This window comes from Rhopalosiphum maidis, chromosome 1, assembly GCF_003676215.2.
Source record: "Rhopalosiphum maidis isolate BTI-1 chromosome 1, ASM367621v3, whole genome shotgun sequence".
NCBI classification, from domain to species: Eukaryota; Metazoa; Arthropoda; class Insecta; order Hemiptera; family Aphididae; genus Rhopalosiphum; species Rhopalosiphum maidis.
In genome coordinates this window covers 84,699,376-84,714,104 of record NC_040877.1, presented here as the reverse complement: position 1 = coordinate 84,714,104, position 14,729 = coordinate 84,699,376, and the positions used below count along the sequence as shown (strand labels likewise).

The 14,729-nt window shown below is 30.1% G+C and overlaps 1 protein-coding gene across 3 annotated transcripts in view; it reads right to left on the bottom strand.

Annotated features, from left to right (window-relative positions):
* The window catches only part of LOC113556714, a 145,731-nt gene that overhangs the window by 33,982 nt on the left and 97,020 nt on the right, over window positions 1–14,729 (bottom strand). For all 3 annotated transcript variants that reach the window (XM_026961827.2, XM_026961829.2, XM_026961830.2), the window contains exon 3: window positions 7,934–8,091. In XM_026961827.2, coding sequence (XP_026817628.1) covers window positions 7,934–8,091 — 158 coding nt within the window. The remainder of the gene's footprint in view (window positions 1–7,933; window positions 8,092–14,729) is intronic.

The following is a 14,729-nucleotide window of genomic DNA, read 5'->3' as shown; positions in this document are numbered from 1 at the left end:
AGTTGATATCGATCGTATAATATAATATGCGTTATACCATCGAAAATTTAATGACTACGTTTAAGTTATTATAGTCGAGAAACACGAAAACAAATTTATATCATTTGTTCACGAATCGAAAACATTTTTGTACATAATATCATTAGTATTATTATTATTATTATTGTATCGACTGCTATATCTATTATTATTAAGTTCAAAATATTTAATTAAAGTGTAATTCGACAGTTCAAGACGAGAATTTTCGTTTTTTTAGCTAAACCGGTTTCGTGCTCGGGTTTTAAAAATATAATACAATATATTATCTGCGTAGATGTTGATACATAAAAACATATTATAATAGCTTATCAAAAAAATAATGACCTCAAAATAAAATTGTGATTTGCTTTTACATAATATAATTTCATTTTATCATCGGAAAAATCCAATTCGTACAGCAGATTATAATAAGATGAAATAATAGAACACAAAAACTAATTGTTCAAATTTTGATTTTGATTCAAACAAATTTTCAAAAAAAATATTCTTTAAATAATTTAGAAGAAACAGTTTACACTTCTTATTAAAGAAACACGTTGAATTAAAATTGTGTTTATCACATTTATAATGCGCTTAACCATCGTTGTATCACTTATATATTTACATAATACATTTATTATTAATGTTCATATTATTGTACATGTCTCATGCAAGACCAATGAACTAAACAATCTCATTAAACCAACGACAAACTCTTAAAAAAAATAATAATAATAATAATAACAACAATAATGACAGACGCGTGAATTGTGTGTTCACTGATCACCGATCGTCATATATAATATATAAATATTATAAGTAGTAAATAGCGTTCAACTTGGATGTCGAAACCACACGCGCAATCCGAATGGTGTAGTTTATGCTTCGATAATTCGCCCGTCGTTTTGACCGAAAATAACACCGAGGAAATGTCAACCGAGAATACAATAATAATAATAATAATATAATGTAGTTTTTGTTACATAAATCACGAAATCATAACATGCCTATATCGTGTACAACAACCGTAGTCGTTCTGTTATTTTTCATAAAAATAAACACATAATAATAAAAAAATCCAAATAGTATAGGTAGTTAAATGGTTTTTGTTGTCGCATTTCGCTCTCGTAATCCGCAATAATAATATGAATTGCATTATTATTATGTTTTTTTTGCAAGACGGAATCTACACACAAGCATACGTTGCACACGAACCAGCTGGTAACCTGCACGTGGTGCTCAAAGGAGACATTAACACTATAATTTAAAACGATATTATGTGGTCGCAGTACGAAACAATAGATTTATTATATATACATTATAATACATGCAAGTATAATAAACAATACATTTACTTAAAAAATATATTTATAGTAAATTATACATATTATATTAATAGCGTATCTCAACGTATTATCGTACATGCCAAACGATTTGAATACAAAATGGTAATCATAAGTAAAATTTTAATTTTGAAATATTAACTAAAATTACCTATATTAAATACATTTATTAAGAACTTTAAGAAATATTTAATTTAAGTACATACATTTTGTTGAGTTCGTATAAACAAAAAAATAATCTCATAATAATATGTACTACAGTAATATTATGGTTCTATAATATAATACAAGGTGATTGTCTTAAAGGTAAACACTTGTCCGTTTTCTCAAAAACTAAAATATATTAACAAATTATAAAAATTATACTATTATTTTTTATCATTAAAATTTTTTTAATTTTTATTTTTTGAATGACTATGACGTACACATTTTGTATTTCATATTTCATATTTTAATATCTGCCTACATAAAATGTAAATTAAAAAGTTTTGATGAATGGAATGTACCTAATCGCACACGAATACCACGCAAAATCTTGGTCTAATTTAGTTAGTTCAAATAAATTTTAAATAATTATGTACGCTGCCATTGAAAAAAGTAATAAAATCAAATAATAATAATAACGATATGAAATTATAAAAACAAATCTTCTTTAAATAACTTTGTTTAGTAATGACTGCAAATAGTCGAAAAAATAAATAATATTTGTATAAACGCATACAAAAAAAACTTATCAATAAAATCAATATTTACTATTAATCGCCTTGTCATCTAATCGTTGTCCCTAACTATTAGTACCTGCCATTATAGTTACTGATGGGCATAAACACGGTAGCGAGGCAATCGACTTTAGCATAGTTATACATGTATGTATACATCAATCCAATAGCCATATACATACATTATAATAATTATGAAATCATTGTTATACGTATAATTTATGTTTATAACTATGGTCTTTATTTTTGTATAATAATAATAATATCATAACGGATCACATAAAACGGTAGTTAATACAAGAGACACGGTAGTTATACACACTGTTAATAGTTCATAACAATATTTTCAAATATAATATATTACATTACATTGCAACATCCGCTGTTATATATATACAAGATGAGATGATTGGTCATATTTTATTCGTGTACCTATATGAGCGTATTTTTGGAGACACAATACTACTAATAATTCCAATAGAGAATCGATTTTCTGCGTTTTTAGATACAGAGTAATATCTAATAATAATAGCATAATATCATAACATCCTTTGGAATAGGTTTATATAACAAACTGACATTTTGACATCTGCACCGCACGTAAGTGCAACAATCCGATATTATTGTGTAACGGCGCGCCGGCAAATTTATGTACAAGTGTCGTGCAGTCGTGCCCAGACTAAAATAATATATAATAACAATCGCGTACACGAATTCTCGTTCTAATTAAGAAATCGCAAAGAACTGCGGAAAAAAATGTGGTATCTACCTATTATATTATACCACCCAACGATACAACGACGATTTAGTCGGTTGACCTGCCTAATAAAGCGAATAAAAAGCAAAACAACGAATAACGACGATTTATATGTAAAATATAATATAATCGTGTTCCGTACTATGTATGATCAAAAAATTTGCAATTTATTATTTACAAACAATGTCAAAATCTTAACGATTAGTGAAACGCGCGACAATTTGATTCGAAATTATTATTATTCTCGATGTCCCTGCAGCCGCACAAAAACAATATCTGTGGGTAGGTACTGGGTACAATATATATTATATTGTATAATAATTGGATGTATAATAAATCATATGTCATAACATAAATGCGAATGCATTTAGTTTGCAGATTAATAAAATGTTTATTTCTAATGCCAGACGGGAAGAATAAAATATAACAACTGTTGCACAAAGTAATAGTGGTCTGGCGTGTTTTTATCGAAAAACAAAATAAAAAAATTAAATTTTTGCGGAGGTTTGGATAATAATTTGTAGATGTATTACGATTATACCGGTATGTCTTGTACTTCATAGTATCCGTAATCTAATCGTGGGCACCCCCAACGCAGGTACCTACATATTAATATTATAACCCACGTTCAACAAATCAAAACTACGCGCATATAATATTATGACATTGAGCTTCAACTGCGGAATATACCATCCCATGAAAAACTATTTAAAAATATTATAGTACCTGCGACAGCAATTCATTGTTATGACCATAGAACTATAAAATTTTTATACGTGGCATTATATTATAAACGTGTGTTATGTAATATTACATATTATTCGTACCTATTCGTTTGACCTATCGCCATTGTCCAGTGAACCGAAAATGACAGGTTAAAAATGTTGTTATAGAAAGATAAATATTAAACGATGAATTAGTTAAATCGTTTTTATTCATAACACTTGATACGTATTAACCGATTAAATCGTAATCATTAATAAAGTCCCATTAAGATAAAATGCTAAATGATAATTTTAGAAATTCGCCAAAATATAATTTATTTTAAAAACTGCATGCTGTACAAAAATACCTATTTGTTCATCGAAATTTAAAATAATAATAATTATTAATATTTGTTAAACAACTGCGAGTAATATCGTTCAAAATTAAAAAGTGATTCTTGTTTACATTCTATACAACTGCATACTGCAGGTTAATTCATCCTACATGCTAAATTCCATCATACTAGTATACTTTAATAATGAATATTTTAGTAAAATTCTGATTTTTGTAATTTTTTAATAGGTATGTATTTTGTACTTAAAAAGCTATATTTTGCTGTGGTAATTTTCTTTTTTTTGGGAGAACATACAAATTGTATATAAATTATTAAACAAATAATTTTTTTTAAATGTTGACGCATTTAAATCAAAACAAATGATTTCTTAAATATAGGTATGGTATTATATAGTTTAAATTAAACTTTATGTACTAATAATAGGCTAGGATATAATATATAATCTTTAAAAAATGCAATCTTAATAATTGAAAAAATGAAGTTGAGTATGTCTGGTAAATTACCTTATACGTATTTATTACACTAATAAAATATTCTAACACAAAATGTTCCGATGACGACAATGTAACAATGATAATAGTATCTATTATTATTATATTACGATTAAAGTCGCCGCGGAGACTTAAACGCTAGCAGCTATGGGCGCGTTTAGCGTCCTTGACATTCAACTATTATGCAGTCGGAACGGGCGCCTAAGAATTTTTATACGTTTTTAAGGACTCAAGCAAATGATTTTCGATTCAAGTACGCCCCACAATACCATAAAGCGTATTCGGCGTGACGACGATTACGACTCAACATATTAGAATGTCTACTATAGTAAATAATATATTATATATTACATTTTTATCTCGTATAAACGGCCGCGGCAGTGGCTTTACACACATTATGATAAGAATATATGTTATTATTATAAAATAATATGAGTTATAAAAATATATATTCTAGATTAATAGATCTATAACCCCACTTTGTCTCCAAATAAAAAATGAATAAAAATAAATACGTCGCGAACTGTATCTTGAATTTAAAGTTCCCATATTAGCTCACGGGAAATTCGGGGTCAGTGTACCTCTTGTAGTGTACCTATTGGATATAGTACTTTGTATATTTTCAAACACGAGGTTCAAACTATTCGCTACTGTTTTGTTATCTCTAACAATAATTTGAAATTCTGATTAAAATTTATAAAAAAAATACATTCATTTCTATACATATATATATATATATATATACATGACTTTGAATAAGTATTTTCATATGTAAATCATATATACATGTATCTTTTGATTCTGTGACCAATAAAAACCTTGAGTAGAAACACGGAAATATTCAATTTTCGTAAGCCAAGTCTAATAATTATATGTGTGAACCACCCCATTATGGTATCCTATGTATAGGGATCTCAAGGAATATGTGTGTAAAATGTATTAGTACCAATTGGCACATAAATTTAAAAGCCTATAGGCCCCACTTATATAAACGTACATTAATTTGTATACATTTACTCATATAAAATTACACATATTATGGCTACAACGATAATGTGCATTATTTTTATATTATATATTATATTGTTTTGTTTTGAAATTATTACATCACACAGCCGACGCTATAAATCTCTCGAAGTCTTTAGATAATATAGTTGTACATATTATTATACTTATATTAATATATAATATACATATTATAGCGTGCGACTGGTTTCAAAATCTATTTTTCGCATCTCAAAAAGTTCTCATAGGTCGCGCGCCCCCCGCCACAGACGACAATAAATATTCAGCTATTGGCCTGCACTCTATTGTAAGCATATAGATTATAAAGAGATTTACGATTTACGCACTCATACATAATACTATATGCGCGTGTGTGTGTACCCGGTTCACGCCATCTACGTATACGCGTACTTACAAACGCGTGTGTCTTATACGTGTAGAAAAGAGTCCTGGTATAAATTGTCGCGATTCAAACAACGACTGTGGTTTCGTTATCGGCGCGGTAATAATAATTGAGTTGAATTGGAAAGCGCGCGTTCGCGCGTGTGTGTATGTGTGTAGTAAGCGTATAAGGAAACAGAAGAACACGAGAAGGGCGATGTGGAGGTAGTGGTGGCGGCGATGGTGATGGCGGGATGGTGGTGGTGGTGGAGGAGGAGGAAAAACAAATTGTGTACATATGGCCGAGAGAGTTCACTGACTTGCGGGAAGAGAATTCCAAAACCAGAAACGTTTCTTAGAAAATATATATACATAATATATATGAGTAGATAGGTATATATAATATACAAATGCTAATTCGACTGCAATAATTGGGCGCCCGACTTTGTATCGATAATATATTCGGATAGGTATTATAAAGTATTTCTCCAAATATTATTGAATTCGGATTTTATGTAATTATATATATTTTAATTTTCGTTACATTGCCTAAAACTTATATACAATAAAAGTGTTTTTCTTTTGAAAAATTAAGTTTTGTTTAAATAAAAATTCGGTGTAATTATTATACTATTATAATTGAGTTCTCGGATAAAAAGTGCTATATTCATTATTAGAACAGTTCTTGTCGGATAAAAATAACACACGTTTTGATAATTTCCATATTATAATACATATATGTTTGTGTATAAATATATGTACTATATCTATATAGTTTATACATATAACACAGTTTATAATACACTCAAGCCGAAACCTCGCGGGCTTATAATATAATGATATTATGCGCGGAAAAAATAGCAATGTAGACTTTTTAGTACGCGTGTGTGTAAAATATAATTGTATGTATTAACTTACGTGTTCCTTATTGCTAAGATTGAATTTACATGGAAATAAAGTTATAAATGAATAATGTTATTAAAAACCTACATTTATGTATAATTATTTCAATTTATCGCCTTCCTCCAGCAGTCGGAATTGAACAAATTAATATACTATATAAGTTACTGTAAATTTAATATCATTATTATTATTATCATAATACGTGATGTAGGTGTTTCCGAAAAATGATGAATCAAAACACATTAGTAGTATAATGCTAAATATACATAATATAATACACTATAATATGCTGTAATTATTATCGTAATGTCGCGTAGGTTCAATCGATTAATGATGAACCTTTTACGAGACACAATAATAATGTAATTATGATAATACAAATACAAAATACATATATATAGTAATATTTGCTATCGAAATTAATTTGCATCTATACTATGACCATTATTAGGTATACCGGCGAAAAGCGTTGCGCATTACATGGCATGTACATAAATTTATTCTTAATTTCAATTCGCGCGTATATTTTTCCGGAAAAGCACACTTTAAACAATATATCTAAGTAGTAGGTGGTACTCAAGTTCCCAACACTTAATAACATTGTAGTACGCTACACTATTCGTGTTAATTCTATTTTGTAAGGTCACTGCTTTAGTTTAATGGTAAATGGTAACACATTATTATTATGCTGTCGCGCACTCGCGATACTTATAATCAAATGCTAATTATTTCAATAATAAATGTTTTATATTAGAATTATATAAATGCTAATATTAGCAGTGGTCCCACGTCTGTACTATTATTGGCTGTCACATGAATTACATAATTAATCGTCTATAGAAATATTAGATTTTTAAGGGAATAAAAACGCTACTGCGGCAGAACAAACGGACCATAATATTATATATTATATTATTATGTACTATTATGCCACCAGATTTTCACACGAAACAATTTTTTTTTTGTTATCAATCTTATGTGAAAGTTTCATGTCTCAATAGTAGAACGTATTATGTCTGTAATTTTCTGGAGTATTCTTCTAGGTGTAGTATTCATTCCCGCGTGATTAGGTCGATAAATGTATGTGTATGGTGTAAAACTCTTGTTATTATGAAACTTTTCACAATCTCGTTTGAATATTTTTTTTAGCTGTGTTTATATATATATATATATGATATCGGTACATTATAATGCCTAAACTATCAACAACTTATAACAATTCGTGTTAAGTGCACAAGTAAAACAATTATTATTACCTGTATCCATCGAATCCTTCGTCGGACCCGTTCACCGTGAGTATCGGTGCCCGAGCGTAAGCTTTGGCCACTCGACGGTTTCTTTCGAGCACTATCACTTTGGCCCAAATCTCGTCGTCGATTTGTGTCCATTTATCTAACACTTCCTGAATGTGATCCTGAGAATAAAAAATAAAACCAAAAATAAATAAACAGTCAAAACATAATATATCACGATAATAAAAATGTATTCACCTACAATACGGGAGAATACTATATACCGTAAATAGCAATATACTGTATGTACTAACGCACAGAAGGGTTAGTTGCACAAATTATTGTTTTGAGACGCGTATAATATTATAATACTATTAATACTATTGGATTATACGTATATAAATATATAATATGTCGTACATGTGGTTTTAAACGCGCAAAACCACTCGGCCGTTACTAAACACGCATAACACTAAAATCATGAAGTATATATAATATATATTATATGTATAGTGTATACTACCGCTAACGCACCCGATAGTTCGTATAATGCACAAAGGTTGTCAACATAAATATCTTTTTATGCTTTTTAACTTAACTAGTCGGTAAATATGAAATTTTAAAGTATCCATATTGCAAAAATGTGGGTTAATATGCCTGCTACTATGCAGATAGCTTGCAAGTATATAAGTAATAATATAATGTATTTTTTAACGAAATATTTTAAGAAATGAAAGTTGCACATGATAATGCATAACCTGCTACGTAATAATTAAAGCAATTAAAAATCACTACTTCTTTTGAACCCGGTTAAATGTTATATTGTTATAGCTTACTATTTTAACATTAACTTATAACTAAAGGTTCTTAATTTTGCCATCTCTACCCACCGGGTAGCAAGCACAAAAATACCCACTGCGCTTTATTATCTTATAACACCCACGGAAAAAAATCGTATTTAATCGTACACGCGCGTGCCGTCCAACGGGAGCTAAATAATATCACGTACAAACAATTGATCGCGATAATAACAATATGTAATAATACACATGGTATACGATGGTTATAATATCGTATAATATATTATTATAATATAAATCGTAATGTGTGCTATGCGGCCGGAGATTTCCGCACACATGCCGTAACAACTCCGTAAGTGCAATAATATTAACTTGGCGGTGGCAACGCCCTAAATCAAATCCACGCGCGCGTGTTACATAAAATGTACAACGAAAAAAAACACGATTTTTCCTCGACGACCTTGACGGTCGCGGCTATATCGGGAACCGTGCGAGGAGTGTGCAAGCGAAAGAGAGCAAGAGAGAAAAAGCGAAACCGCACAAGTAATATAATATATATATTAATATTATATAAATACAGTCGAGGCAGGCGGGCTAACCCCCGGGGGTCTGTTTCGCGAGATCCGTTCGGGCGTGGTACCGCAGCCGCTGACGACCTTGCCCCGCCGATCGCCGATCTGATTTAAATTATTATTATTACTATAGCATAATAATATGATATTAATGCACTACAATTTGGCCGATGGGTTGTTATTATTATTATATTGTGAATTTTGTTTTTTTTTATAATTTTTCGCACTCTGCTCCCGTCACGTCATGTGTGTGCTTGTATGTGTATATTATGTTATACAATTCGCGGCGTGAGATTAAAATTAGCATTTTAAGCGAGAGCAAAACGCCCGGCCGTGAAGACAATTTTCGTTTCACGGTATTAGTATTATTAATACGACGATATAATAATAATACGTACGCTTTATACTATTATGTTTGTACATAAAATGTGGTTAATATTATAATACTCGAAGATTCTTATTAATATTTATCGTGTATACCTATGGTATAGTGATCGCGCGATTCATATTATTATTATTGTAGGTATATGCGATCATAATCGAATTATTACGACGATCCAACGCGCCGTGTAAAACGAATTATCAAAATCAAGATCCGTGTATGGTCGGCGTGTACACTTTACACACAACACGTAAGAATAATGGGCGGATTTGATTTTTTTTTCTACGTTAATATCGTATTATATAGAACTTCGATAGTCCGAACGAATTCTGAGTCTCGAATACGAATGTTATCATCCGGATTACACTTTGCACTCCACAGAAAATTTTAAATAGATACTTGAATAACCGAGATATTTTGTTTCTCTGCACCTTTATTAATGTTCTGATAACAAATTACAAGCAAATAAGAAATTTAAATAAACAAACACAGAAAATAATGTAACAATAAAGACGTGAACAAATAACTAATAAAGCCGCATTAATATAATTTAATTATTTTATTATTCATAAATGAACTTTAATGACAAAAAAAAAAAGAAACCATCTTGATAACTTATAGAAAACTTCGATAAGCGAGAGATGCCAGAAGGGATCCCAAATAACGAAATTGTTGTAGTAAAAAAAATTAAATCACATACCATATGATATAATATACAGACGCATATTTTGATATACTACTCCTATACGAATAATAAAACGTATCTAGCATAAAATTATATGGTATTAGTTATTATTATTATTATTTATTTATATGATAATATATACGCAGACGGTGTACGTATAACGGGATCCATTTTACGATAAAGTTTATTAAATTATGTTTTAGTCGTTGTCTCGTAGAAGCGAAATATATTTCATTAAAATACGCCTACGCTGACGCCGCGACTACAGTAGGTTATATATATATATATAATATATGTATAGACCTATACTCTGAGCAGTTTGATTTTATAACTAATAACGTTTTTTTTTTATTCGATGAAACGGCGCGAAAGAAATAACTCGAAGGTAAATAATACGCAATATAATTTTATAATAGGTAAAAAAAATGAAGTCGGCCGCGGCAGATCGTAGTCGTGGGTGCATTTGCAGGCGTGTTACGCGTGTACCGCATAATATAGACGACGATTACATGCACCGTGTTCCTATAAAAGTCCGATCGTATAAACCACAGCTAATTCACGATTATACTACAATTATATTATGTCTTCGTTGTACTGCCATCGCAATAACGTATTTAATGTAATGTATAATAATATAAGGCACCGCTTCGGGTCGCCGCCTCCGCGGCCTATACGATATACAATACGCGCATGCGTAATACAAATTTATTATTATCGAGTTCGTGATATTTAAAATCCGGGCCGACTGCAGCACGATCCGATTTCCGCCTAGTCACATAGACCGGTGGTTCTCAACCTTTAAAATGCAAATCATCCCCAAATTATAGGCGATCAATTTAATTTCAATGACATCTAAAAATATTTTTCATGTACCGCCTCTTCGATTCTAAATAGTTAGTGTCTCCTGGTTGCAGGTCTTTAGCGTGTTTTCGTCTACGGTAAGCTTCCGTTCTAAATTTTGAATTTAAATAAAGTGCATAACTGCAGAGGCTCGTACACATTACACAAGCGTACCGTACAAATTATGCTATTTCTGACATACTTCCCTAAGTAGATGTTATGGAATTCGCTATTATGAAACATGTTCTATTAATAATTTATTAAAAAATATAGAAAAATTTGAATATACCTATTATACGATTTTTAACAAATTGTATACGTTCGTATATGATTGTTTTATAGGAACATATTAACATGCATTTTTTAGAGTTTTTAAGGTTGTAAACACATCCACTAATTTTCAATATTAAACTTCCGGTCTTTTAACGATCTCAACAAAGGTTGTTGTCGTTGACACGAATACGACAGAATGCCGAGGTACTTAATATTTCATATCGCTGTCGCCTACCGTTTCATCGCTTAAAATACAAATAATAATAATAATATATTAATATGTATATTATCATATGTACTACTATCATGATGCACCGTTAAAATAAAAAAACAACCGTGATATTATGGATATAATAATATGCCAATCGCCGACCATCGATGTGCGCCGGTAAAAAACCCGTAACGCACTACAGTACGGCGCTCACGTATGCGTATGGCTTACGAGTGAAAATCATATTAGAAAATGTGCTAGTATGTTAATCTACGGCGGTCATTGGACTTGAGGCAACGACAACAGCGACAATCGAATTTGTTTCCCATTCGTCAGGTGTCCACTAGTCGAATAATACATGATATTATTATTAAGTATTATTCGCGTCGGTGGCGTTCATGTGCAATCTTTTTAAAATGTTTTAGGCATAGGCCACACCTCACACATACGCCCGCATGTCCGATTAATAACCTAACGGTGTAAATTAGAAATTCCTACTTCAATCTCATTATGCGACATAATATTATACAATATTATCATCATCGTTTGAGCAGAGAATCCCGTTAATAGCTGTTTATAGCCAGAGAATGCGCATATCGCACCTATGTATACTATCCATAGCCTTCCCGCGTATAACGAAATGTAAAATTCCGTTGTCGATTGTGCGTAAACGCTAAAGCTCACCGCCAAGATAACTTGATTTATGTACGAACGGGGATAATACACATTATTATGATTATTACAGTTGTCGGGTTTCTCCTATAATATTTTAAATAAATTAATATCATTATTTTAAATGTTAACGTGCCGAAATTGATTTTTCATACCGGTTATAAGTGAATTTTATTTAATTAAACACCGTTAGAAAATCCGAAAAAGCCGATACCGTATTATACTGCCCATATGCACCTATTTTATTCAGCAATATGATAGGATTGACCCCGAGGTACGATCGCTTATTAAATAATAATTTATAATAAATTGTCGTGCGTAAAAATATTAATATAATATGTGATATGTATGTATATATACAATATACATATATACTGTATGAATATACAATCACACAAAATTAAAAATACTATCATAATATTCTCCAAAACAAAACTTACTAAACCCTTCATACACACCATTAACATCGTATGATATCACAGGTAAAGGAGATGATTGATAGTAGTATATTATGACGTATTATATTACCTGTGGGCTATGGCTATATATAATATATAATATTATAAATAAGATGTGTTTAAATATTATAATTTTCGTACACAGGTCATAGCAACGAGCCAACAAAATTATTATAAATAATCATGATAATATTATGACTATCCCAATAACCCCACAAGAATATTACGAAAACGATGGCAAATAATATGTTAATTTTTATTTAAACAGGTATGTCTAATTATCTGCAATTATTGGATGTCACTGTCCTTCAGATCGGGATTAAAAGAGATAATTTAACTAGCCGGATAGCGTTTTATCATTATAAAAAATATATGAATATAAATTACATCGAATGGTATATAAAATAATTACAATAGCAATATTCGAAAAAAATCTCTAATAATAACTCTTATTAGTATGAGTGTTGAATTGTTTAAATTGAAGATAATATATACTAAAATTCTAATATTACACAATATTATATACACAAAGGTAATTGATGTAAGTACTACCTGTAGGTACTGGTATAAATATTATATAGAGACTATATAATATATATATTATGCATACTGTCGTGCGTGAGAATATAAATCTGATCAACAAGAAAATATTACATATTATATTATATTATTATTGTCACGACGACGTTCTTTGGACAAAGTTGAAGGATACAGATCTGAAATGATGATGCACACGCGATCTTTCAAAAAACATTTTTCAGATATAATAATAATAATAATAATATACAATATCCATATTATTAGTTAATCTATCACGCTTACGTATACAGCGTTTACCTACTTAGGCCACATATATGTTTCACAACGTGTCGGAGCGACAGAGCATAACTTACTAAATGTATATTTAATAATATTATATGTGTTATTAAATTACAGGGTATGCTGGCTGGGGCTATATTATAATATAATAGATGTATCAGCTAAGATATAATGATGATGCGTTATAACCACATGCATTTTGGTGTACCGCAACAATAAAACGGTCGTTATAGCGACAAGGGTGACTACTGTAAGGTACACAGGATGTTTCACGGTATGAGATGCATCATTAACAAAATATTTAGTTATTATTTAAGAATAGAATTTAAAGTAGTTAATCAGCGTGACATAGGTGGTAATCAAAAAATAATAATAATTAACTTATTTTTAACAGAATAAAATAATATTTTTCTACCTATTTTAACTTCAAACTTCTAGGGTTAAATATACTTTTGTTTGTTAACTACGTTTTTAACGTTGATTCAATTTATAAGTTATAACTAATTCAAGTTAATTTATCATATACTAACTTACACACGTTTAATATTTTTAAATCTGTAGGTACTCACTAATATATATATATATATATATATATATACTCTGATCATAATATTATCATTATACCAACCTATATTAAAGAAAACGACAGTTTTTATCTCCAATAGGATGAAGACCGAAATGAAAGTTGTATTCGGCCGCGCGATGTAAACCGCTCATAGGTATGTATATTAGCATATGTATATTGGCATATATTATTTTATGTAAAGATATTTACACACGTATATATCAATATTATATGTACTGATGGCGAAACCTATGGATCCACGTCATGTGCGAGTGACGTAATAATAATAATAACAACATTGTATAGCGATTTGGGATGACCGCAAACGTTTAATAATCGAAATATTTAATACATAATATACATAGCGTGAACAATTATTGAAGAGATGATTGCGATACACTCAATATCATCACAGACAATAGTATGCGAAAGCGCCGCCGTGACGTATAGACTTGAGAAATCGTAGTAGGTTTATAGAGGAAACTCGGCCTCTCATCGATGTATACGTGATTCAGTTTTCACGATAAACAATATTATAGAAAA